Source organism: Manis pentadactyla, chromosome 1 (genome assembly GCF_030020395.1).
Source record: "Manis pentadactyla isolate mManPen7 chromosome 1, mManPen7.hap1, whole genome shotgun sequence".
In the NCBI taxonomy this organism is placed as follows: Eukaryota; Metazoa; Chordata; class Mammalia; order Pholidota; family Manidae; genus Manis; species Manis pentadactyla.
The window spans coordinates 233,836,636-233,863,455 of record NC_080019.1 but is presented as its reverse complement, the minus strand read 5'-3'; the positions used below and the strand labels follow the sequence as shown (position 1 = coordinate 233,863,455).

The following is a 26,820-nucleotide window of genomic DNA, read 5'->3' as shown; positions in this document are numbered from 1 at the left end:
TAGGGGTGCTTGTACAGGGGCCGCCCCCATGGCATCCTGGCCTGGGCCCTCAGAGGGTGGGGACCCTCTGTCTCCATCTCCCTGGGGAGACATTTCAGCTGTGACCCACGCTGTGAGCTGATGTTTGGCTGTTGACCCAATCACCCCCTCAACCGGCATGTGGACCCCAGCTGTGGACAGGAGGCCCTGCCAGCTCCCTCTGGGGGTCTCAGCACAGCCAGGTTCCCAGCTGGGGGGAGGCCTGGGCCTACTGGAGCAGGGTGTGGGGGGCACTCCACACTGCAGGAAAACAGCCTGTGGCCGTGGCTGGGAGCCCGCATTCTGCTCTCAAATTGTGTGGCCTCTCCGGGCCTCAGTTTCCCAGTCTAGGAGGCTCCCTTGTAAAGGCCCTTGCTTGCGGGCTGCAGCTGGGAAACAGACCCCCAGGGCGCCCTTGCAGCTCAGATCAACGTCCAGCTCCTGGCATCTCATGCCATCTAATGGGCAAAGTGGAAACTGCAGGAAGCTGTAAAGTTGCCAGCAAGTCAGGCTCTATGCTAAGCAGTGGGGCCACCCAGCAGAAACCGCAGCCTTTTTGGGGTGGCACACAGTAACCAGGCAGCCATAACATGAAGAGACAGGGGCAGTGGGAGACACGCCAGTGATTGCTTCTGGTGGAGAAAATCAAGGAAGGCTTCATGGAGGAAGTAGTATTCAGGCAAAGTATGACACCGCCCAGGAGAACGAAGGACAGGCCTGAATGCAGTCAGACAGTCAGAACTCGGTGGTGCACGTAGGGCGGAGCAATGTCCTGGTAGGAGCTGTGAGCCCTCGGCTGAGCGCACATGCAAAGTGCCTGTTCGTGGGTCGGTTGCTGCCAGGCGGCTCCGGAAAAGGCCACAGCCCAGGCTCTCCCAGCTGGAATTCTGGGGCTGGCTTGCCTGGAAGGAATGGATGCCTCCAGTCCCTCCCCTGCCACCCTCATTTGGAACAGAGACATGGGGAGAATCCCCCAAGGCTCCCTCCCTGTGGACCAATGAAACCCTCCTGTCCAGCAGCCAAGGCCTCAGGGGCCCCCAAGTCCCTAACCCCAGTGCCACCAGTGTCTTCAAACCTCCTTTCTTCCTGCCTGACTCCCAGGGCCCTTCATTCACCTGGAGTCTCTCCTAGGCCATCAGAGATGCCCAGTGCCTGGTCCCTGACCGTCTCTCTCTATGCACCCTCTCTCCAGGGCCGCAACTGGGACCAGGGCTGGGAAGGCGGGTCTGACTCTGACGACGCCTGAGTGGGTGGCTGTCCCTCTGCCCTGCCCCAGAGGCATCCCAACTCTGACACAGACAGAGGACCCCCGTCTCTCCTGTGATGGTGCTGCCAGAAGTGGGTAACCCGAATCTAATCCTCAGGAAACACCAGACAGACCCAAACTGGGTGAAATTCTACAAAATAACTGGCCTGTACTCTTCAAGAATGCCAGGGTCATTAAAGATGAGGAAAGGCTGAGAAACAACCACAGGCCGAAGGAGAGTAAGGGGACCGCATGGCGAAGTGCAGTGACCACGCGGTCCTGGGTCGGGTCCCAGCCTGGGAAGCGGGCCTTCGTAGGGCAACTGGCAGGTCTGAGCGCGGCTGGCAGGGGAGTTGAGGTGGTGTGCAAGCGTTACTTCCTGGCATTGACCTGTGGCAATTTAAGGCGGTAACATTTGGGGAAGCAGGGTGAAATGCGAATGGGAGTTCTTTGTATTATTTTTGCAAGTCTGGAAATTCAAAAGTTCTTTGTATTATTTTTGCAAGTCTGGAAATCCAAAAGTTAAAAACTGTAAAAAAAAAAAAATCTAAAAGATAAAAGGAACCTCAGCTTCCTAATACCCAACCACCAAGAGCCTGGGACTCCCCCAGGCTTCCATATCTCAGGAAATGGCAGTTTCATTCGGACTCACACCTCACATTCCATTCTTCAGTGAGTTCTGGATTCTAGTTCCAAATACTCCCTGAATCTGACACCTTCTTCCACCCTTCAGGCCCCACAGTGCTGAGGGCCACCAGGCCTTCTCAGCCTGAGGCTGCTGGCGCTTGGTGTCTGCCCCACACCGCCTTCCTGCTCCTGAGATGCTCCAGTCTTTCCCTGTGCCCTCCCATTGGTTTGCTGTGGCTCTTCAGGCTCAGTGCCTCCTCCACCAGGAAGCCTTCCCAGACCACTCCACCTCATGGCCACCATGCCTCCACAATCTCCATTCCAGCACCATGCTGGTTTCCTCACTGTACTCATCTCCCTCTTTGTCTTCCTGAGCTGACCATAAATTCCAAAAAATTAGGGACCGGGCCTTCCTCTAAAGGGTCCCGACATTAAGCCTGTGCCAGACACGTGGCCAGTGTGGGACTGAACTGTGGAATGGTGTGCTGCCTGGCGGGCCCACTGTGGCCCTGCCCCTCTCCCAAGATGTTGTCATTCCTGGGTGCACATGCAGGTCCTTCAGTTTTCCAGCTCCCAGAGGCAGGCCTGAGGGACGCCCTCTTCTCCCCCAAGGTCGCTCCAGGGACCAGGCAGCTCTTGCCAGCTCTGGCCTCCCCTGGAGGCATCTCCAGAATTCGAAGACCTTCTTTGGAATGCCGGGCCTGCCTGGGGAGTGCCAAGCCTAGGACACGGGTGGGGCGGCTGCGGAGCGGCTGCGTGGGGCAGGGGCAGCTGCAGACACACTGGCTGGAGCCCAGGCACTGGGCAGCTGTCCCTCCTGCCAGCACCTCTGCTGACACCTCCAGTTCCTCGCAGCCCCCATCCCAAGCCCAGCAGGGCTGAGAAGGGGCTGGGGCTGCTGCCTCCCCGGGCACTGCTGTCCCTGCTCTCTCCAAGTACAGGCCCCTTGGCTGCCAGCTGGCTGACCAAAGGCAGGGCCCCCAGGAGCCTGCACATGCAGATGCCTGGGCCACCGTGGGGTCCAGGTGCTGAGTCCCTGGAGGCGGGGCCTGGGCGTCCACTTTAATGGAAAGGAGGCTTGGAGCTAATCTAACCTGTCCTTCAGAGGGCAGTGTGCTGGGGTGGGTGGAGCATGGGCTCTGGGATGGGGAAGGAAATGGTCCTCGGCAGGAGGGAACCACAGTCGCCAGGAGTGAAAGCCAGACACCAGCCTCTGGAGCAGGGCTTTATTTGCATCCCCTAGGACAGGCCGCAAGGGCAGTCGGGAGGGCCTATGGGGACACTCCAGGCTCAAGTCCTGGAGGCCCCAGCCCCTGGCCCCCACCCCAGGGCCCAGCTGGACTTGGAAGGCGGCCTAGGCAGCTCCAGGCGAGGACTGGCGTCTACTCCACCCCCTTCATGAACTCCAGGAACTCTGTGGAGAGAGGAGTAGGCCCCGGTCAGAGGTGGGGCTGGGCAGGGCTGGGCAGCGGGCACCCAGCGCGGCCCACCCACCATCGTAGTCGATGCGGCCATCGTTGTTCTTGTCGCCGTCCTTCATGAGCTCCTCGATGTCGTCCTCCGTGATGGTCTCGCCTGTGGCCTGCAGCATCACCTTCAGCTCATCCAGGTCGATGTAGCCGTCAGCGTTTCTGTGGGGAGGGCGGTGGGACTCTGAGCTGGGGCAGCCCCCATGCCCCCCGGAGGCAGGGCAGAGCCACTGGGTGATGGGGCCTCCCGCCCCGCATTGCATGGAACGGACACGAGGCCTCAAAATCACAAGACTGTCCCCCTTCCCTCAGCTCTACAGGGATGGCCGGAGGGTCAGAGGCCCAGGGCGGTAGGCTCACTTGTCAAACATGCGGAAGAGGTCAGACAGCTCCTCCTCAGACTTCCCTTTGCTGTCATCCTTCATGCAGCGGACCATCATGACCAGGAACTCCTCAAAGTCCACCGTGCCGCTGCCTGGGGGCATGCGGGCAGCACAGCTGTCAGAGGGGCGGCTGGGTGCCGGCCCACCACGATGCTGGACCCAGTTCTCAGGGCATCCACACCCCGGCTCGCGCGGTGGGCACAGTCACCCTCCCGTTTTACGGTGAGGCTCCGAGGCGCTCCCCAGTGCCCTCAAGGTCCCCGAGTAATTCGTGGCAGAGTGGGGCCTCCGGTCTGCAGCAGGTCGGGTGCACCGGGCCTGGGGCCCGGGCTGAGGGGCTCACCATCCTCATCCACCTCGTCGATCATCTCCTGCAGCTCCTCGGGTGTGGGGTTCTGGCCTAGCATCCTCATCACCTTCCCCAGCTCCTTGGTGCTGATGCAGCCGTCCTCGGCGCCCAGCACGAAGATGTCAAAGGCTGCCTTGAACTCTGGGTCCGTGGCGGGGGGCAGATGGCCACGGCTCAGAAGCCAGGACCCCAGAAGCCAGGCCCCTGGGGTCGCCTGCCAACCTCCCCACTTCCCTCTAAGACCTCTGAGTTCTCAGCAAGAGGGGTCCCGGCCTCTGCCTCCAGCCTGGGGCCCTCTGGCTCCCCCAGCCTGGCCCTGCTGCCCCCGTCACAGCTGCTGGGGCACTCACCATTTTTCTGCTCTTCCGTTAGTTGCTCTACCTGGAAGAGAAAACAGGTCTCAGGACTCAGACCCAGGCTTTGGCTGCTATTGAGGAAACCGGCCCATTCCACGGGTGGGAAGACTGAAGCCAGCAAGAGGCAGGCCAGGCCCAGACGCAGAGCATAAGCCTCAGCCTCCCCACTGCCCCAAAGCTCTGAGGTGACCCAGCTGGCCTCAGTGAGGCTGGGCTCAGGGCCAGGGTGACAGGTGGGCAGCCCCTCCAGGGTCAAGGTGACCCTGGGTAACAATAGTAGTGACCACTCAATGCCCCTTCAGCCCCCCTGTTGAAACCCAAGCTGGATGGCTTGAGGGACAGCTGTCCCTCAGGTTGGGACAATAAAACCAGTGTGGGGGTGGGTAAAGCCACCCACTGTAATCTGACCGGGTGGCCACTGGATTATTTTTAACGGGGGACAAAGTTAAACCTGGTGATTGTTCTGGGGACTCTGGTATGCAGTGGGTGGGGCAGTGTTATCTGGCCCCCTGGCTGCTGGTGCCTCAGGAGCCAAAATTAGTCTGAGCCCCACCAGGCCTTGTATGGGCAAGGGGTGGAGGGCTCCCCCAGCAACTCCACTCACTCCTACAGGGTAGGCAGGGGTGCCCCTGAGCCAGCTGTAACCCTTCCCTGGCCGGGAGTGGGGCTGCACTCCTGGGGCTGAGGCCGAAGTTCCCTTGGGCACAATTGTCTGTACCAGATGGCCTTGTCTCTGGGGTGGGAGCAGGTCAGCAACATGCCCATCCCAGGATGGAATAGCATCTGATGCCTCTCAGTGACCCCAGAAGGCTGCAGGGACTTGGGGTGACCACTCCCAGCCTTCACCCTGGCTAAGCCACTGAGCCCTGAGCCTCTGGGCACCTCGGGGCTGGGTCTGCCCTCTGCTCCCCTCTCCAGCCTCTCCCCATGCCCCTCCTTCCCTGCCCGCCTCACACCTCCAAGGCCCTTCTCCAGCTCCAGTTTCCAGCTCTGCAGCCCCTCTCACGACCCTGGCCCACCCTCCACAGTCTCTCCAGTCAGCCAAGGGGCTGGACGGGGTAGGGGGTTGTAGTGCGTAAGAAGCAGGATATGAGGGGCACAAGTTGGGGACAGGGACAGAGCCTGGGAGAAAAAAAAGAGATAGAAAGAGACTGGGAACGACAGAGGTCCAGAAACCACAAACACAAATTCAGAGGGATGTGCCCAAGAGAGTGACACAGACTGCAGACACCTGGAGACAGCCAAGTGTGGTGCCCACAGTGGCAGCCTCCTCCTCCATCCACCCTGACAGCTCCACTCCACGCCCTGGACCCCTCACTCCCTCCGCACCACCAAATGCCAGACCCCCCATCTCCCGGAGGGCCTGGGCTGCAAGTATGTGGGCCCTCTTCTGGGGCCCCACCACCTCCTTGGGAAGGACCTTGCCCCCAGTCTGAGCTGAGTGAGCCCCCAGTGGGCATGCCACTCCGGCCCTGCCCAAGCCCTTCCCTCACCGCAGCCTTGTAGATGTCATCCATGCTGGCGGCTTGCAGGCAGGCTGCTGGGGTTGCCTGCCACTGCCCGGGCTTAAATAGCCCTGCCCCTCTGCATTCCCAGCTGGGCCCACCCCTGCCCGTAGCATTCTCCACCCCCTCCCCCAGCCCTGGTGATCTCAGGCTGGCCTGAGTCCCTGTGTCCTCTGCCCAGGGCAGGGAGCAGATGAAGGGCTGCAAGGACCAGGTCTCTTTCCCTGTGTTCCCTGTGGCCTCCAGGGAACTCTCTGGAAAGGTTTCTTGAATGAATGAAAACATGAGCCCAGGACAGGACAGGATCTGCAAAGGCCAGACCCTTACACAGAACAGCTCAATTCCTATCCAATTAGGGAGGTGGGTGATGTGACTCCCACTTTCCAGATAAACTGGTGACTGAGGCTCCTGGAGGGTGGGCCCTTCCTCAACATCTGGCTGTCTTGGCAGCCACTGCCTTAAGTTAAACCTTCCAGAGTCGGGGGCAGCAGTATGCAGGGAGAGGCTGGGAGTGTAGGGCCCTGCCAAGAGAAGCTTTGAAGGCCAAGATCAGAGTATGTTGATGTGGGACTGGTGGAGAAGGGAGTCACTGACATACCCTAGGATAGCACCGTGAGCCGTGCTGAAGACCTGTCACCTCCTCAGGAGAGCGGTACTAGCTCTGGGCTTGGGCCGGATGACGGCACTAAGTCAGTCATCCAACAAACACACCTATGGATGCCCGTGTGCGCCAGGCCCCCTCCCCCAGCTGGGCCACCACCCCCTCTTCTAGGTCTGGCTTCTCTCCTGGGTTGGGCTCCATCTCCGTGCTGGTGCTTCTTTGCCACACCGTTGTTCCTGGGTCCTGGGCCAGGTTGTCACCCCTCATTTTGAGCTCAGGATACCACCCGGGGGTCTTGTGCTGGAGGGCCAGCACACGGCCCATCCCTTCCCACTCCTCCCCTTCATGCAGAGCCCCTTCTCCATAACCACACCAGCTCTCTGCCTTGCGGACACCGCATGGATTGACCCACTCCCTGTGACGTCTCCGTGCTCTTGGAGAGGTTCTGGGCAGGCCCAGTACAGCATGCGGAACACAGAAAAAATGTCCTAACTTCCTATGGCGACAGAGTAACTACTTATTACGGTGAGCATTTCATAATGTAGATAATTATCGATTCACTTTGTTGTGGTCCTGAAACTAGTATATCGTGTGTCAACTAAACCACCAACTGGCGGGAGGTGTTCTCCTACAACCCTCTCGCGCCCTAAGCGGGCGCGCCCAGGAGCCCGGTGCGGCGCCATCGCTCCCTTTTCGGCAGGGAGAGACTGAGACCAGGCGGAGTAGCCCGGGAGGTAGGGCGCCTTTCGTCCTCCCACCCAGAGCGGTCCCCAGCCTCAGTTTCTCCCCGGCAGCTGGCAGCAGGCCGGGCGGCGACACACGGGGAGCCCCGAGGGCGGTCGCGCGGACTGCGCACGCGCGCAGGAGCCGCTGTCAGTCACGCGCGAGGGGCGGGGAGACGCGGCGGGGGCCGGGCGGCGGGACGCTGGCCCCGCCCCTGATGCCGCCAGAGTGCGCCGGGCGGTGTCGGCGGCGGAGTCTTAAATATGGCGGCGGCTGCGGCGGCCGGGCGCCCCTTCGGGCCTGAGCGGGAGGCCGAGCCGGCCAAGGAGGCGCGCGTGGTGGGCTCTGAGCTCGTGGACACGTATACGGTGTGCTGGGGGCGCGGCCGCCCGGCCCGGGGTGGCGGCGGGAACCCGGAGTCCGACCGGAGGGTGTGGGGAGGGGGTCTGGGCCCGCAAGTCCGGGAAGAGGGTCCTGCGGTGGGCCCACTGACGGGCTTTGGGGAAGGGGTTTGCGCCCCGCAAAGGAGGCCAGGGTCAGGGAGGTCTGCGGTAAAGGGGTTCCGCGGAAGAGGGGCGCCTAGGGGCGGAGGCCCCTCTGCATCGATCCTTTAGGCCTGGAGGGTCGCCGGTCTGGGACGACGTGACCGGACGTCGGGGAGGAGGGTCTTTGATGGATGGAGTCCGGGCACGGGGCTAGGCGGGTCTAGAGGAACGAGGGGTCGGGGCCTTGACCTGGGAGGCCTGGGGTCGCAGTAGAGATTTGTCCTAGAAGTGAGGAGTGTCTGGGGCCCCGGGGAGACAATGGGGGAGGGGTGCAGTCCAGGCACGGGGTAGTTCAGTTCAGGGGTCGCTAAAGGCTTAAAATACAAGACTCTGGAACCCAGGGGTCGTAATGGCTTCGTACTGTGGGGGCATTTGGGGCAGCAAGCCACCCACCCACACTTCCAGGCTGTGGGGGGGAATGGAGGATAGGAAGGGGTAGGGGAGTTCCCTCTGTTGGAGTTGGAGGGCCTCCTGGGTTTGGATGGGGTGGGTCGCCAGGCCTGTGGGCCTCTAGACTGCCTGGCTAGGACTGGTCCTGGGGTGGTTGCCCATTGGGCACCTGCCAGCCTCCTGTCCTTTGTTCCCGGAGGGTGAGGAGTGGGTGGGGGGGCTTTGGCCCTTCCTTTGCCCCACCCCCTTGGCCTTCATCCTAACCACCCCGCCAGGGTAATAACTCAGGTCTTTCCTGGAGGAGAGGAGCCACCAGGCTGGGAAGAGGGATTGGGGGTGGGTCCTGGAGCAACAGGCCAGGACTGGAGAAATGGCTGCGCCTCCATGGAGGCTTCAGCTGAGTTGATTCTTTCTCCTCCCATGCATGCTGCGGAGAGGGGCGGGACACTAGGACCAGGGGGCCTCTTGCAGGTGAGGTTTCTGAGCTGATGATAGCTGGCTGGCTGGCCAGCCGTCACCCTTGGGCTGCATTCAGCCGGAGGATCAGCTCTAAAAAGCTTCGTTATTCCCCAGGACTGAGCCCCTCCCGCGAATGAGTGTGTGGGAGGGGTGGCGATCCAGGCTGACCTGACCGTTTGGTGTCCAGGTGTGCCGAGTTGAATGTTAATGAACACGTTTTGTTGATTGCTTGCTACATGGCAGGCATGTACGAATGTTTTGCATGTATTACAATATTTGATTCTTAAACCTACCAGGTTTAACATGCAAGAATTGAGGCTCAGGGGGAGCTTAAGCTTTTAGTCACTAACATAAATAACTCAACCTGAGCCACAGCCAGGAGGAAATGGCAGAACCAAGTTTTGAACCTAGGTCTTCCTTAATTTCCAGGTCCATTCCTTTAACCGCTAAGCCATGTTGCCTTCTGTCAGGGCTTTGCTGGTCCATTATTGCCCTTCCCTTGCCCTCCTATCATCTTTTTAGTGCCTTGACTCCTGGTTCAGTAGCAGAAATCCATCCTAGCCAAGAACCAGCTGAAAGCGTTGGAAAAGGACTTTGTTCCAGGGTATAGTCAAGGCACATAGGAAAAAAAATGTAGCAGAAGCTGGTCCTGCCAGACTTTCAGGCCCTGTTCTGCCTCTTGGAAGGGGTGCCCTTGCCTACAGCTCCAGTCGATTGGGTTTTAACTTAACCTGGAGGCTGGAGATGAAAAAAAATGAGGTGGCTTGATAAGATAGTCACCTTTTCTGTTCCTCGTTGTTGGACAGAGCCACAGACTTATCCTGTGAGTCTGCCACATCCAGTGTTAGGGCCATGGAGGAGGCCAGGAAGGGGCCCTGCTGCTCACCAAGGGTCAGGTGCAGAGGCTGGTGGGCAAGGTCAGTCTGACTGACCTTGGGGTGGGAGGGTCTGTTGCTGAGTTGAGGATGGAGGGCAGGGCTTCCCTTTTTGCTGGCTGGGCAAGGGCTGTGGGTTTTCCCTTTAGGTTTACATCGTCCGGATAACTGATGGCAGCCATGAATGGACAGTCAAGCACCGCTACAGTGATTTCCATGACCTGCATGAAAAGGTAACTGTCGAGAGCTGGGGATTTGTGTTTCAGGGCTTGGGGGCTTTTAGGCCAAATTTCATTGTGCCATGCATTTATTTTAGGGCAAAACAGGCTCCATGCCTGTAGTGCCTTTCAGTAAACCAGTTTATTAGTGTTACTGGCCAAAAATAACAAAACCAAACTGGTGGATCCTGGGAGTTCAACTCTAGCATGTGACAGTGTTTGAGGAGCATATTTGAACCTCAGTTTTAAGATTGCCAGTCTTAGCTAGGATGTCAGATGCTGGGACAGTTTCCTATAGAAGACAGGTTTGAACTTGCTCTACCTGACTAGCCTAGTCCAGTGCCTGCACTTTAGTTAATCAGGCTGTGGTTCTATATCTTTATTTGCTTTTTGAGAGAGCTGCTTTTCTCTGGGTCATTTGTTTTGCATCAGGAGTATTTTAAAGACAGGCCACCATCGTGGTTGGTTTTCATTCTGGTTTGCAAAAGATGGTGATTTTAGGGGCCTGGAGATATTTTCTGAATGTCCACAGTGTCTAGATGGAGCCCCTTGTCTGGAATTGTATTGGTATTTCTTACACTAATTGAACCTGATGAGGCTAAATCCCAAGTGCACTAACTAGTTTTGTCAGTAAACTTGGTTCTCCTGCCGAGAGGGGCTGTGGAAGTTGTGAAGGCTGCCCTCAGGTCTTGGTGAAGAACCTCTTGGTCTGTGGTTGGCATGCTTCTAGGGTTTCTTATTTATTTATTTTTTTTACAGCTTGTTGCAGAGAAGAAGATTGATAAAAATCTGCTTCCGCCCAAAAAGATAATTGGAAAAAACTCGAGAAGCTTGGTGGAGAAGAGAGAGAAGGATCTGGAGGTCTACCTGCAGACCCTGCTGGCCGCCTTTCCTGACGTGGCCCCCAGAGTGCTGGCCCACTTCTTACATTTTCACTTCTATGTAAGTCCCTCTCAGGGCTTCTGCCTTATCTGCAGTCCCACAGCCACCAAAGCTCGAGGCAGCAAACCAGTGTAGACCTCAGCTTGGAGGAGAGGTGGGCTGGAGTTTGACTGTGGGGTGAAAAGGAGTCTTGAGGATGGGGTGTGGGTACAAGCATGTTTATTGACAGATTTGCCTAAAATTTGGCCACAAGATAGGTTTTCCTCCACATTTTACATAGTGAAAAGGGCCTGTGGGTATTTAAGCTAAGTTTTCAGCCAAATGGGACAGATTAGGAACAGCTGACACGCAGCCCAGAGTGGCGGTGGTTTATAGCTCACTAGACTTGAGGGATCAGTCTGTGTTGGCAGAATACTGCGGTCTTGGGCATCGTAGGGCCCAGGGTGCTCAGGGAGGGCAGTGTACATCCTGGAGCAGCTCTATACCCGCTTGTGGGTGTGGGAACAGCTGACATGGGCTCCTGATGGCAGGATGAGTTGTCAGACTTTAAGCAGGGAAGTTTGGCAGTGTAAAGCCAGAACGTTAAAGGCAGCTGACTCTTCCACTGCTGGGAATTTATCCTAAGGGGGAAAAGATCAGGCAACTGCCCAAAGGGTATAGGTCTTCACTACATTCCTGGGTTGTAGTAAGATACCCAAGGCCATTCAAAGTCCAACAGGAGTCAGCTAAGAAAAAATCAGAGGGAGCAGCCATGCAGTTGGGTCACGTGCTGCTGGCAGGATGATGGCGCGGCCGCAGATTTACTGATGTAGGAAAATGGTAGCTGTATGGCTAGATGAGGAGGGCAGACCGCCAAACAGTATGGAGAAGATGGTCCCATTTTTATAAAGGGTTTATGTGAACACATTTATCTAAGAATGCTATAATGTTATACATCAGAATCCTAGTAGCCACCTCTGGGTGATAGATTTTTAGATAATTTACGTTTAATTGTTTTCCGCCTATGTGATGAAGATAGGAAAGAATCCACTCCCTTTTCAGACTCACTTTTTAGGAAGGGAACTGTGGGCTGGAGGTAGTGAAAACACAACTGGCTTGAGTATTTTCAGAGTAAGACAGCTGGACCTTTCTTGGAGTGCCAGAGAGACGCTGGAAACGGGATAGCACTGGCGCTGGGCCACTAAGCTTGGAGGGGCCTTGTGGGGAAAAGGTGTCATTTACAGATGGGATATATATATGTGCTTTGGGTTTCATTCAGTAGACACTAGCCATGTGTGTGGTTAGCAGCAGTTTCCTGTTGTAGACTTTTATTTTTGTGTTTCCTTATGTGAGAAGGAATTTTCATTCCTTATGTGAGTCTTTCAGATAAACTTTACTGGGACATGTTTAAAGAAGTGCTGTACTTGGAGAAAGCTTGCTAAGCAACCCTTTGACGCTCGTTGCATTGCTTAAGACCTGGGCCTTTGAAGAGGAGGTCTCCTGGCTCTTCAGGTTTGCCCTCCTCTGAGCACAGGAAGGCCAGGACTACTCCTTTGTAATAGGTTTGCCTGAGAAGGGCCTGCAGCTGGCCCACATCTGTGGTTCTGGTTTGAGACATGCTGTACTACTTGGAGCACTTTGGCCATATTTAAAATTAATGGTTATCAGAAGGGCTTCAGGGTTGTATAAATCCAAGGATTTCCCAAAGTAATGGATCCATCACTACATTAAGTCATGGTAACCCGGCGGTGACACTGTTGACACCTGGGCTGGGTAATTGTCGTGGGGGCTGTTCTGTGCATCATTAGCAGCATCTCTGTCCTCAGTAGACACCAGTAGCACCTCATGCCCCCAAAGTTGTGGCAACACAATGTCTCCACACGTTGTGAGATAACCACCTGCAGGTAGAAGTGCACCTGACTGAGCACCACAGGACTGGATCTTCAGGTGAGTTTGAACACACAGGGTCTAAAAGATTTGTCAGCCTTTCTGCAGGGTGGGAGCTCTTGGGGATGTTTCTGCTAACTTGTCCTGTCAGTGTCCTCTCTGAAATTGTTCCCGTGCTCCACCTCTTGTGGGGCTGACTTTGGACAGGGTGGGCCCAGGGAACCCCATTTGGCCGAGGTGTGGCCTTTTTTTGAGATAAGATTCACATAATGTAAAATTCACTCTTTTTTAAAGTGAGCAATTCCTGTGTTCTAATACGTTCACAAAGTTGCTCATCTGTCACCACTATCTGAACCGAGGACATTGATTACCCCAGAAAGGAGCTGTTGTGCCAATCAGCAATCAGTCATGTATTTTTTGTCTCCATGGATTCGCCTGTTCTGGACATCACAAATAAAGGGGACCATACAACATGTGATCTCTTGTGACTTCACTGAGCATAGTGTTTTCAAGGCCCATTCATGTACTGTAGCATAAAGCCATACGTCAGTCCTTAGATGCCTGAGTTACAGCTTGTTTGGATATCATTTTCTGTATCAGTTGATGGATACTTGAGTTGTCCCCACTTTATAGCTGTTATGAATAATGCTGCTATGAGCATTCATACATGTATTTGTATGTCAACGTGTTCATTTCTGTTGGGAATATGCTGGGAGTAGAATTGCTGGGTCATGTAGAAACTGATTTTTTGGGGAACCTGTTTTTCCCCACAGTGGCTGCCCCATTTTACATTCCCACCAGCAATGTGTAGGTCCTTATCTCCCCATATATGTATATTTTTAAATAATTCTAACAATTTCTTTTAATTTTTGTATTATTAATCTACAATTACGTGAAGAACATTATGTTTACTAGGCTCCCCCCTTCACCAAGTCCCCCCCACATACCCTTTCACAGTTACTGTTCATCGCATAGTAAGATGCTGTAAAATCACTACTTGTCTTCTCTGTGTTCCACAGCCCTCCCCGTGCCCCCCACGCACTATGCATGCTAATCGTAATACCCTCTTTCTTTTTCCCGCCCTTATTCCTCCCTTCTCACCCATCCTCCCCAGTCCCTTTCCCTTTGGTAACTGTTAGTCCATTCTTGGGTTCTGTGATTCTGCTGCTGTTTTGTTCCTTCGGTTTTCCTTTGTTCTTATACTCCACATATGAGTGAAATCATTTGGTACTTGTCTTTCTCCACCTGGCTTATTTCACTGAGCATAATACCCTCTAGCTCCATCCATGTTGTTGTGAATGGTAGGATCTGTTTTTTTCTTATGGCTGAATAATATTCCATTGTGTATATGTACCACCTCTCCTTTATCCATTCATCTACTGATGGACATTTAGGTTGCTTCCATTTCTTGGCTATTGTAAACAGTGCAGCGATAAACATAGGGGTGCATCTGTCTTTCTCAAACTGGAGTGCTGCATTCTTAGGGTAAATTCCTAGAACTGGAATTCCTGGGTCAAATGGTGTTTCTATTTTAAGCATTCTGAGGAACCTCCATACTGCTTTCCACAATGGTTGAACTAATTTACATTCCCACCAGCAGTGGAGGAGGGTTCCCCTTTCTCCGCAACCTCACCAACATTTGTTGTTATTTGTCTTTTCGATGGTGGCAATCCTTACTGGTGTGAGGTGATACCTCATTGTGGTTTTAATTTGCATTTCTCTGATGATTAGCGATGTGGAGCATCTTTTCATGTGCCTGTTGGCTATCTGGATTTCTTCTTTAGAGAACTGTCTATTCAGTTCCTCTGCCCATTTTTTAATTGGATCATTTGCTTTTTGTTTATTGAGGTGTGTGAGTTCTTTATATATTTTGGATGTGAACCCTTTATCAGATCTGTCATTTATGAATATGTTCTCCCATACTGTAGGATACCTTTTTGTTCTATTGATGGTGTCCTTTGCTGTACAGAAGCTTTTTAGCTTGATATAGTCCCATTTGTTCATTTTTGCCTTTGTTTCCCTTGCCTGGGGAGATACGTTCATGAAGAAGTCACTCATGTTTATGTCCATGAGATTTTTGCCTATGTTTTTTTTTCTAAGAGTTTTATGGTTTCATGACTTACATTCAGATCTGTGATCCATTTCGAATTTACTTTTGTGTATGGGGTTAGACAGTGATCCAGTTTCATTCTCTTACATGTAGCTGTCCAGTTTTGCAAGCACCATCTGTTGAAGAGAATGTCATTTCCCCATTGTATGTCCATGGCTCCTTTATCGTATATTAATTGACCATATATGTTTGGGTTAATGTCTGGAGTCTCTGTTCTGTTCCACTGGTCTGTGGCTCTGTTCTTGTGCCAGTACCAAATTGTCTTGATTACTGTGGCTTTGTAGTAGAGCTTGAAGTTGGGGAGCGAGATCTCCCCCACTTTATTCTTCCTTCTCAGGATTGCTTTGGCTATTCGGGGTCTTTGGCGGTTCCACATGAATTTTTGAACTATTTGTTCCAGTTCATTGAAGAATGCTGTTGGTAATTTGATAGGGATTGCATCGAATCTGTATATTGCTTTGGGCAGCAGGATGGCCATTTTGATGATATTAATTCTTCCTAGCCTGGAGCATGGGATGAGTTTCCATTTGTTAGTGACCTCTTTAATTTCTCTTAAGAGTGTCTTGTGGTTTTTCAAGGTATAGGTCTTTCACTTCCTTGGTTAGGTTTATTCCTAGGTATTTTATTCTTTTTGATGCTATTGTGAATGGAATTGTTTTCCTGATTTCTCTTTCTATTATTTCATTGTTAGTGTATAGGAAAGCTACAGATTTCTGTGTGTTAATTTTGTATCCTGCAACTTTGCTGAATTCTGATACTAGTTCTTGTAGTTTTGGAGTGGAGTCTTTAGGGTTTTTTATGTACAATATCATGTCATCTGCAAATAGTGACAGTTTGACTTCTTTACCAATCTGGATTCCTTGTATTTCTTTGTTTTGTCTGATTGCCGTGGCTACGACCTCCAGTACTATGTTGAATAACAGTGGGGAGAGTGGGCATCCCTGTCTTGTTCCCGATCTCAGAGGAAAAGTTTTCAGCCTCTCGCTGTTCAGTATGATGTTAGCTGTGGGTTTATCATAGATGGCCTTTATTATGTTGAGGTACTTGCCCTCTATGCCCATTTTGTTGAGAGTTTTTATCATGAATGGATGTTGAATTTTGTTGAATGCTTTTTCAGCATCTATGGAGATGGTCATGTGGTTTTTGTCCTTCTTTTTGTTGATGTGGTGGATGATGTTGATGGATTTTCGAATGTTGTACCATCCTTGCATCCCTGGGGTGAATCCCACTTGGTCATGGTGTATAATCCTCTTGATGTATTTTTGAATTCGGTTTGCTAATATTTTGTTGATATTTTTGCGTCTATGTTCATCAGGGATATTGGTCTGTAGTTTTCTTTTTTGGTGGGGTCTTTGCCTGGTTTTGGTATTAGGGTGATGTTGGCTTCATAGAATGAGTTTGGGAGTATTCCCTCCTCCTCTATTTTTTGGAAAACTTTAAGGAGAATGGGTATTATGTCTTCCCTGTATGTCTGATAAAATTCCGAGGTAAATCCATCTGGCCCGGGGGTTTTGTTCTTGGGTAGTTTTTTGATTACTGATTCAGTTTCGTTCCTAGTAATTGGTCTGTTTAGATTTTCTGTTTCTTGGTCAGTCTTGGAAGGTTGTATTTTTCTAGGAAGTTGTCCATTTCTCCTAGGTTTTCCAGCTTGTTAGCATATAGGTGTTCATAGTATTCTCTAATAATTCTTTGTATTTCTGTGGGGCCCGTCGTGACTTTTCCTTTCTTGTTTCTGATTCTGTTGATGTGTGTTGATTCTCTTTTTCTCTTAATAAGTCTGGCTAGAGGCTTATCTATTTTGTTTATTTTCTCGAAGAACCAGCTCTTGGTTTCATTGATTTTTTTTTTCTATTGTTTTATTCTTCTCAATTTTATTTATTTCTTCTCTGATCTTTATTATGTCCCTCCATCTGCTGACCTTAGGCCTCATTTGTTCTTCTTTTTCCAATATCGATTATTGTGACATTAGACCATTCATTTGGGTTTGTTCTTCCTTCTTTAAATATGCCTGGATTGCTATATACTTTCCTCTTAAGGCTGCTTTTGCTGCGTCCCACAGAAGTTGGGGCTTTGTGGTGTTGTTGTCATTTGTTTCCATATATTGCTGGATCTCCATTTTGATTTGGTCATTGATCCATTGATTATTTAGAAGCATGTTGTTAAGCCTCCATGTGTTTGTGAGCCTTTTTGCTTTCTTTGTACAATTTATTTCTAGTTTTATACCTTTGTGGTCTGAAAAGTTGGTTGGTAGGATTTCAATCTTTTGGAATTTACTGAGGCTCTTTTTGTGGCCTAGTATGTGGTCTGTTCTGGAGAATGTTCCATGTGCACTTGAGAGGAATGTGTATCCTGTTGCTTTTGGATGTAGAGTTCTGTAGATGTCTATTAGGTCCATCTGTTCTAGTGTGTTGTTCAGTGCCTCTGTGTCCTTACTTATTTTCTGTCTGGTGGATCTGTCCTTTGGAGTGAGTGGTGTGTTAAAGTCTCCCAAAATGAATGCATTGCATTCTGTTTCCTCCTTTAATTCTGTTAGTATTTATTTCACATATATTGGTGCTCCTGTATTGGGTGCATATATGTTTATAATGGTTATATCGTCTTGTTGGAGTGAGCCCTTTATCATTATGTAATGTCCTTCTTTATCTCTTGTTACTTTCTCTATTTTGAAGTCTTATTTTGTCTGATACTAGTATTGCAACACCTGCTTCTTTTCTCTCTGTTGTTTGCATGAAATATCTTTTTCCATCCCTTGAATTTTAATCTGTGCATGTCTTTGGGTTTAAGGTGAGTCTCTTGTAAGCAGCATATAGATGGGTCTTGCTTTTTTATCCATTCTATTACTCTCTGTCTTTTGATTGGTGCATTCAGTCCATTTACATTAAGGGTGATTATTGAAAGATATGTACTTATTGCCATTGCAGGCTTTTGATTCGTGGTTACCAAAGGTTCAAGGTTAGCTTGTTTACTACCTTACTGTCTAACTTAACTTGCTTATTGAGCTATTATAAACACGGTCTGATGATTCTTTATTTCTCTCCCTTCTTATTCCTCCTCCTCCCTTCTTCATATGTTGGGTGTTTTGTTCTGTGCTCTTTCTAGGAGTGCTCCCATCTAGAGCAGTCCCTCTAAGATACCCTGTAGAGGTGGTTTGTGGGAGGCAAATTCCCTCAACTTTTGCTTGTCTGGGAATTGTTTAATCCCTCCTTCATATTTAAATGATAATCGTGCTGGATACAGTATCCTTGGTTCGACGCCCTTCTGTTTCATTGCATTAAATATATCATGCCATTCTCTTCTGGCCTGTAGGGTTTCTGTTGAGAAGTCTGATGATAGCCTGATGGGTTTTCCTTTGTAGGTAACCTTTTTTCTCTCTCTGGCTGCCTTTAATACTCTGTCCTTGTCCTTGATCTTTGCCATTTTAATTATTATGTGTCTTGGTGTTGTCCTCTTTGGATCCCGTCTCTCGGGAGTTCTGTGTACCTCTGTGGTCTGAGCAACTATTTCCTCCCCCAGTTTGGGGAAGTTCTCAGCAATTATTTCTTCAAAGACACTTTCTATCCCTCTTTCTCTCTCTTCTTCCTCTGGTGCCCCTGTAATGCAGATATTGTTCCTTTTGGATTGGTCACACAGTTCTCTTAACATTGTTTCATTCCTGGAGATCCTTTTGTCTCTCTCTGCTTCAGCTTCTATGCGTTCCTGTTCTCTGGTTTCTATTCCATCAATGGCCTCTTGCATCTTATCCATTCTGCTTATAAATCCTTCCAGAGTTTGTTTCCCTTCTGTAATCTCCCTCCGGACTTCATCCCTTAGCTCTTGCATATTTCTCTGCAGCTCTGTCAGCATGTTTATGATTTTTATTTTGAATTCTTTTTCATGGAGACTGGTTAGGTCTGTCTCTGCAGATCCTCTCTCAGGTGTTGTCTGAACTATCTTGGACTGGACTAAATTTTTTTGCCTTTTCATGGTGATAGCGGTGGCTATAGGCAGGTTGCAGGTGTGTCAGCTGGGAGAAGAAAGTCCTTTCCTGCTTGCTGGATGCCTTGCCCTTCTCTGCTGCCTGTGTCCGTTACCCGCACTCCTAGAGCAGCCACCGGGTTAATTCCCTAAGCTGCTGTGGGCGGGGTGTCCGTCAGAGCAGCGCGGAGCCCTGTGGGGAGTGGCAGGCACACCAGGTGTGCTCCTCTGTGATAGTGGTGCCCCTGCTGGGCAGCTGTGTGCCAGCAGCGGCCTTTGGGTCTGGCCCGGGCGGCTGTGCGTTGGGCTGGGATTCCAGTCGGCTGCTGGGAGCGCGCCTGCTTCCTCTGTCTCCGCTGCAGGTGCGTGTGGGCCTCTCCCGCGCGGGCCTCTCCTGGGCTCCTTTAGCTCCACTGCTGCCGGTGCGCACAAGCCACACCCAGGCTGTTCGGTTGCTGCTGTTGCGGACTCGCAGAAGCCTCCCCTGGTCCCCTCTGGCGCTGTTGGCGCACGTGATCCGTTCCTGGTCCCTTCCGGCGCCGCTGCCCCCGGCGCGCACTGCCACTCTCCTGCTACTGGGCCGGTGTGTCGGTGTCCGCACCAGTTACAGGAACAACTGGCAGGCTGCTTAGTGCCATGAGGGTTTTCAGAGCTGCGCTTCCTCCCCGGGGTTTAGGGTGCCTAAGGTTCCCCGGGATTCCCAGCTGCTGGCTACGTGTGCCGGGACGACTTCGTCCAGCTATGGTGTCCCTGTCTCTTTAAGACTTGCAGAAAGCACTCGCTTTTCTTTTGTCTCAGGGGCGCCGGTTGCAGGGACCTGCCCACAGGTTTTGCTTTTCCGTTTCTCTAATATCCAGCACCCCGTGCACCTTGTGTCTGCGCTCCGCATGCAGATTTCTAGAGCTGGTTGCTTAGCAGTCCTGGGCTTTCACTCCCTCCCCGTTCAACTCCTTTCTTCCCACCAGGTTCTGGGGTGGGGGAGCGTTCGGGTCCTGCCTGGCCGCGGCTTGTATCTGACCCCCTTCGTGTGATGTTGAGTTCTCACAGATGTAGCTGTATCCTGGCTGTTGTACAGAATCCACTGGTGTCTTTTTTAGGAATAGTTGTATTTATTGTATTTTCATAAATATATATGTTTTAGGGAGGAGATTTCCTCTGAACTACTCACGCCACCATCTTCCCATGATCCTCCTCTCCCCACATTTTTGTCAGTACTTGTTACTGCCCACTTTTGAAAGTCCACCTAGTGGGTGTGAGTGGTTTGGATTTCATTTCCATGAAGGTTAATGATGCTAAGCTGGTTTTCATGTGCTTACTGGTTATTTGCATATCTTTGGAGAAATATATTCAAATCCTTGACATTTTGAAAATTAGGTTACTTGTGTTTTTGTTGTTGAGTTGGAGTTTTTAAATGTACTCTGGATATTAGAACCTTATCAGAAATGTGAAATGAAAATATTTTTTCCTATTGTGCAGATTTTCTTTTCACTTTCTTGACAGTGTCCTTTGAAACAAAAGTTGTAGATGTTGATGAAGTTCAGTTTATCAATTTTTTACTTTGGTCGGTTGTGTTCTTGGTGTCACAGGTAAGAAACTATTGCCTAATCCAAGGTCACAAAGATTTACAGTTAGGTTTTCTTGTAAGAGTTTTACAGTTTCAGCTTTTATATTTAGGTTTTTCAACTGTTTTGAGCTAGTGTTTGTATATGGTGTGAGGTAGGACTCCACCTTTTGTGTGGAAAAAATGGCATTTCCATGGCAAGAAAAGAAAGCAAGGTTTCTCTCTCCAGCCAGCTCTGAGATGGGAAGTCCGGGAGCAGGTGCAGGCCTGTGTTACAGTGAAAGGGGGCACACCTCAGCACTGGGCCTGGCGCTGTCTCTCTCCAGATAGCTGTGCTCTGGTACGCCTGGACCCTCGGTGACAAATCTCGCCCCAGAACCCCTAGAGCAGAGGTTTTCAAATTCAGTGACATGGACTCCCACAGAGAATTCCAGCACACCGTTTTCGGCAGGATGCCTAACAGTGGACTCGAGGGGCAGGACTTGCTGCTCCCAACAGTTTATTCCAAGTCCTTTAACTTCTCTGTGGCCCAGCTCCTCCTCCGTGAGCTGGAGGGTGACGGCCTTAGGCCCTTGAGGATGGCAGGAAACTGTGCAGGAAGGAAAGGGGCTATGCAGGGGCTCCCCAGATGTTGGAAAGGCACTCCCATGTCATCCAAAGGGACATTGATATCAATTTTTATATTTTAAAGCCAATTGACTGGAACAAAGATGCTTTTTGAAATCAGGAGATATGGTAGAACTGTCATCATCTGAACTCAGCCTTAGCATCCACTTCTGCCATTTGTTTTGGTTGCAAAGTAGCAAGGCTGCAAGATGACAGATTTTTTGCAGCTTACTTCCCATCTTGGTGCCTCAATGGGGAATTTAACTTCAGGTCCAGTCATAACACAGTACACCCGACCCCTGCTGGAGTTCCTCATCACAGGTGTGCACGTAATTGTAGAGACCCGCAGTGGCGCCTGTGACGCCCCCCCAGCAAGCACTCTGCTTGAGCGTGTGCTGGTTGGAAGCGTGGGGGCTGGCCTGGGGTATTCATTGAGCGCAGGCGCAGGCGTTGTGAGAAGCCCTTGGTTGCGGGGGTCCACGTGCACAGACGGGCTCCATTGGAGTGTTGGTGGCCAAGCTAGAGCCTGACTAGCCAGTCCACGGCATATTTATGTGCAGCTCTCACACTGCCTCAGGCCCCATACCCACACTGGCAGGAGGCCGGCTGACCTGTAACTCATTTGGGGTGGGTATTAGAGTTTTTAAACATAGCTTTTGGTTGTTTTTTAACTGAACATTTTTTGAGGTATAAAGAATTTCTTTTTTTTGTACAATGCGTTCCAATTCAGACACCTGTGGCGTTCCAAGTCCCTTCACAGATTAGGAAGTGGGTGTGGGAGTCGCCTGACCCCACAGAACCTGCAGCAGCGTAGACTGGGGCCGCCAGTGTGCCCCGGATCCTGGCGGAGAGGCCTGACTGTTCACCTTTGCTCTGCACCCAAGGTTGCCATTTAGCCAGAACACTCTGAGCCAGCAGACAGAATGCTTTTGTGAGGAGGCCGGTGCTCTAGATTTGGGGCCTGAGGCATTTCTTTGTTCCTCTCTAAGAGTTTTGCAGGTGAGCATCAGCCTGGAAACTAAGTAGATGGTGTTGCAGCAGTGGCACTTCCTGTTCCCCAAAGAGGAGAGAGGGTGTTACATGGTTGGCTCTTTAGATTGCTCAAGTGAATACCTGCTCTCTGCTGGCTCGTACTCTCTCTCAGCTTTAGGTGTTCTCTGGAAATTCCAACCCTGTCCCCTTAGCAAGGCTGGCATTGACGCCAGCTGCCCTGAGAAATGGAGCTTTGAGGGCGAGGGCTGTTGGGTACTGACGGTGGGCAGGCAGCCCTTCCAGGAGCTCCAGGGTCCATAGCACGGGGCTGCAGAAGCCCAGGAGCTGCTCTCAGGGACTGGTGGGCATGGGCCGCGGACTTTGGGAGCCGCTCGCAACTGTGCCTTTCGAGGCTCTCCAGTGACGCCGACTGTGGGGAGGTTGCAGAAGTGCTGATTTGAAGACCGGGCTTGGTCTCCAAATACCAGAAGCAAGCCCTTCGGATCGTTCCAGGCTCTTCCTAGTATCCAGCTCTTCACAGCAGCTGAGGAAGATATAGTTGAGTCTAAGTTGTTGCAAGGGACTGAGGTTGAACTTCAGAGTGAACTGATAACCCCGCATCTCGCCAGCTGGAGTCCCCTCCTGTCAGAGCCCACTTTGTCTCTCTGATGGCCCTTTGATGTTTGACCCTGCATCTGCCAGACTGTGAGCCCCCTTAGTGCTGAGGCTCTTTGCTCATTTTTCTCCCTTTGGCTTTTTGTTCATTTGTGGGGTGGAGGGAGAGTTACTCTCAAATTATATGTAAACTGAATATCAAGCAGATTAAAGAAATACATTTTTTAAAGATAACAAAGTATGAAAGGAAGTATTAGAATGATTTTGTAATCTTTGGGTGGGGGAAGGGGCCCCAGAATTCACAAAGGAAAGGAACCACAGATTAAACAATGTGAAAATGAAAACCTCTATGTCAGGAAAATTGCTGTCAACGCGTAAAAGGCAACACAGACAGGGAGAAGACGTTTGCAGCATATAAACAACCTGTAAAATATCTGTTATGTATAAGAGATAAGAAAGGGACAAACAAACCAAAGAGAAAAACAGGAAAAGAACACCCTGTCTCCTGCAGCCTGGTGCCTGTCAAGTCCCATAAACGTGAGTTTCATGTTCTGGTGGTAGGGACATTCCTGTGAGTTAGGAAGGCAATTTGCAGCCTCCATCTGGACCTGTTTATGAAAGTCCTGTTAGTGGCCATCTGTCAATTAACATTTTTACCTGCCAGCCCTACCATTAGGAACTGAAGTGCTGAGGTAATTGGTGTGTACAGATAGAGGCTGCAAGGCCAGGTGCTTGAGTGTGACTCGTTCTAGCCAGGCAGCACGGGTGGTCAGCACCTATCCACCTCAGTTTGCTCATCTGTGAAACAGGATTCAAAATAGTGTCTTCCTGGTGCAGGGTACTAGAAGGATTGAGTGAGCCTGTGCGTAGCAAGTGCGTAGCCTTTGCCCAGCGTGAATCAGAGCCCATCAGGCTGGCGGTTAAGTGCCAGAGGCTTCCCCTCCTAATGCCTGCATCACACCACTCTAAAAGGAAAACCTCTCTGGCCTCTTTCTCGTGGCCCTGGGGTTGAACGATACTTAGCAGAGCTTGAAGGGATGAGCACAGGAAGAGAACCAGTGCTTACTCGTTTCCTAGACCCCTTCAGAACATGAAAGAAGGCAGAAATGGTCTCTCAGGAAGGCTGGGCTATAGGGGGGTCCTTCAGGCCACCAGGGTGATGCAGGCCTCTTTTCTGGAAGAAACAGGACTTCCTTTATCACGCCCTCTCCTGGTACCTTCTGGGGCCAGTTTTGGGAGCTGGTGGCTTCTCAGCTATTCCTGGATGGAGCCGGGCTTTGTCAGCCTCCTGGGCCTGGTGCTCCCACCAGTGCCTGTGTGCATCTGGATCGCAGCGACAGTCTGCGTTCTGTTCTCAGAGGAGACATTTCAGATGTCCACATAACTGGAAATACTTAGTTCCCCTTTCTAAGCACCTTGATTCATTGTAGATTTATTTTCTCCTTTACTTTGTTACCTGTCTGGAGAGTACCATTGGAACAGCAGAGGGGTAGATAGCAGGGTACGTGTGGCTGGTGACTGTGGGTAGGGGACTTTCTAAACTGTGGGTTTGTTTTCCCTGTAGGAGGTCAATGGCATCACTGCGGCACTGGCTGAGGAGCTCTTTGAAAGAGGTACATGGCCGGGGTCCCCACAATACTGGGTGCAACCTTCCCATCCCTGTTGGGTGGCCAGGGGTGCCATTTGTTGGGCCGTGCCAAGGGAATCTGAGCAGGGGGTTCCCCAAGTCCCTTGACATGGTCTAGCCAAGCCTGCCCTCTGCCTGCAGACAACCAGGTTGAGGAGTCCTTCACCTTAGGACTCTTGAGTCCCTGTAGTGGGGCTAATCCCTGGCTCAGGATCCAGTCCAGAGCCCTATGGTGGAGTTCTAGCAAGTGGGTGGCGTGGGGCCCTCTTGTACGTGGCTTGTCCTTACCCCAAAGAGTTCAGGTGTAAAACAAAACTTGGGTCATGGCCCTGCCAGAGAGCAATGTACCCACAGGTGACATGTAGTGCAAGCTTCCTGTGGCCGAGCCCAGCATCTTACCACCTCCCCTGGGAGGCAGAGCTGAGGATGAGAGGCCCAGGGACCTCCTGGAGGGAGGGTGTCTGGAAGGAGCAGGGCAAGGGCCCCAAATGCCAGTGAGTCCGTCTGGCTCAGAACCTGCGCCTGCTCTCAGCCCTGCACTGTGCTGGCATCTCAGGCCTCCCTGGATTGACCTCAAGCTGTCTGTATCTTGGAGGATGCAGCATGGGCCCGTTGCCCACAATGCTGCCTCATACCAGCTTTGTCCGAACTCAGGGCCTCAGATTTTTGGCTCATCCTCACCTTGGGGAGGCTCCCTGGACGCACGTTCCCTCCTTTGGAATCGTGTGTCCTGGGTCTGGCCTGTGCCAGGTATGGTTCCAGTAGGGCAGCTTCTCCTGCAGGCTCGGAGCCGTGGCTTCTCCTTATGTGGAGCAGTGCGTGTCATGTGTGTTTGCCAGATGCTTGTTAACTGTTGACCAGGTGGACAGATGCCCTGCCCTGCACAGTGGGGACAGGGCTGGGGCTGAATGCTCACCCTGCGGGCATGGCTGTTGCAGGAGAACAGCTCCTGGTGGCTGGCGAGGTCTTTGCCATTGGACCCCTGCAGCTCTATGCAGTCACTGAGCAGCTGCAGCAGGGAAAACCCACATGTGCCAGTGGGGATGCCAAGACTGACCTCGGGCACATCCTGGACTTCACCTGTCGCCTTAAGTACCTTAAGGTAAATCATGGCATCTTGGTTGTGGAGGGCTGTTCAGTGGTGGGCGAGTGGCCTGATAGCTCATTGGCTGCCAGTGTGTGTAAAGAAGGCTGGGCCATGGGGACCGATGGCCACCCGTTGGTGTTCTTGGCACTGTCTTTCTGGCTGTGAGCACCAGGGGGCAGTCTTGAGACAGTGTCCTGTTGCTTCAACCAGCATTAGGCTGCTTTGTGGGCCAGAAAGGTGGTGAGTGGGGCCTCTGGGCCTCAGCACCGCCCAGGAAGGTGGGCAGGGCAGTCACGGCATCACTGATCCGCGCCCTGTCTTCGGCTGCAGGTTTCTGGCACAGAAGGACCTTTTGGGACCAGCAACATTCAGGAGCAGCTCTTGCCATTTGATCTGGCAATATTTAAGTCTCTTTGTCAGGTGGAGGTAAGGCCCAGGCCCCTGGAGTGTAGGCAGGGCAGCCCTTACAGAGGAAGTGGAGTTCATGGTTCACTGTGAGTCTTCCTAGATGCTTCAGAGAATGCTCAGTTAACACTAAAAATTGGGAAAAAGAGAGACTTAGGGTTCAGTTGCCTCCTGCCTCTAAGGATTCTAAGGCTTTGGGTGCACTGATGGCTGTGCTCCGTCTGTGTGGGTGACCCGCCTCCCAGGACTTCTGCGGGAGCAGCACTGTCGTTTCTGACCCGGCTGTTCCTTGTTCCAGATAAGTCACTGTGATGCCAAGCACATCCGGGGTCTGGTTGCATCGAAGCCCACCTTAGCCACGATGAGCGTCCGCTTCTCAGCAACCTCCATGAAGGTGAGCTCTGCCTGTTTCCTGTCTGAAGCCCTGATGGAGGGGCAGGGTCCTGCACTGTGGCTCCTGTGCTGAGGGTGGTCGTGAGCGCTGCTGCGGGTGTGTCAGAAAGCACCATGGGACCCTCCCCTGGGTAGCCTGTGCCCCTGCAGCTGCCTAGCAATCAGCAGGCCCTGGGATGCTTCGGTCCGTGTCTTCATCAAAAATTAACACTGTTAAATAAGGTACTTTAAGGAACTGCTCCCAAACCCGCCAAAAAGTCACTGTTTTTTTTGATGAACAAACTGTTGAGAAGTGGCAGGTAGCAGAACGTTTATTAGCTATATATGTTTCTGTAAGCCTAAAAGGCCCTGGCTGAGCACTTGTATGTATCTGTTCTTGGTGGATGTACAGAAGACAGGTGAGGTTGTAGATGTGCTGGGCACTGTTTGTATCTGAGCAACAGAAATAACTCGAACTGAGAATGTAAGAGGTTTCTATTCACTTCTTTATGGTTGCATCTTAAAATCTATATGCAGGTCTAGAAAAAACAAAGTGGTTAACTTCGATCATATGCAGTGTCTTACTAAGATTTGGTGAAGTCTTTCTCTTGAGGCTGCTGCCTGAAAGGAGGAGGTTTGAGAGGAGAGCAAGGGTGTGGGCAGCTTTGTTAGACAACAAGTCCTACCATTTGCAGCAACATGGATGGAGCTGGAGGGTATTTTGCTCAGTGAAATAAGCCAGGCAGAGAAAGACAAGTACCAAATGATTTCACTCATCTGTGGAGCATAAGAACAAAGCAAAAACTGAAGGAACAAAACAGCAGCAGAATCACAGAACCCAGCCCCTCTCTGACACACCTGCTGCCTGGCTCAAGGAGCTAGGAATGGTGGGTTGCGAGAGGTGAGGTCAGGTGGGCTTCATCATGAGGAGGCCCGCCTGGCTCTCCTCGCATGGTGACCTGTGTCCAAGCTGTGGCCTGCCTGTGGGGCAGCACCATC

At 51.7% G+C, this 26,820-nt stretch overlaps 2 protein-coding genes across 9 annotated transcripts in view; one reads left to right on the top strand and one right to left on the bottom strand.

Annotated features, from left to right (window-relative positions):
* Positions 1-3,102: 3,102 nt before the first annotated feature.
* Positions 3,103-6,042, bottom strand: TNNC1 (troponin C1, slow skeletal and cardiac type). Its single transcript, XM_036878404.2, has 6 exons — positions 5,942-6,042; positions 4,443-4,473; positions 4,087-4,233; positions 3,721-3,835; positions 3,386-3,522; positions 3,103-3,305 (listed from the first exon to the last, which is right to left on the bottom strand). The coding sequence occupies exons 1-6, from the start codon at positions 5,963-5,965 to the stop codon at positions 3,274-3,276; spliced, it is 486 nt and encodes a 161-aa protein (XP_036734299.1). The 5' UTR covers positions 5,966-6,042; the 3' UTR covers positions 3,103-3,273.
* A 1,447-nt stretch (positions 6,043-7,489) lies between these two features.
* NISCH (nischarin) overlaps positions 7,490-26,820 on the top strand; it is a 35,817-nt gene continuing 16,486 nt past the window's right edge. For all 8 annotated transcript variants that reach the window (XR_008992037.1, XR_008992036.1, XM_036877514.2 and 5 more), the window contains exons 1-7: positions 7,490-7,645; positions 9,696-9,779; positions 10,524-10,706; positions 23,895-23,943; positions 24,896-25,059; positions 25,375-25,470; positions 25,748-25,843. Coding sequence is in view for 6 of the 8 variants with exons in the window: in XM_036877514.2 (XP_036733409.2) it covers positions 7,541-7,645; positions 9,696-9,779; positions 10,524-10,706; positions 23,895-23,943; positions 24,896-25,059; positions 25,375-25,470; positions 25,748-25,843 (777 nt within the window). In the remaining 2 variants the exon portion in view is untranslated. The remainder of the gene's footprint in view (positions 7,646-9,695; positions 9,780-10,523; positions 10,707-23,894; positions 23,944-24,895; positions 25,060-25,374; positions 25,471-25,747; positions 25,844-26,820) is intronic.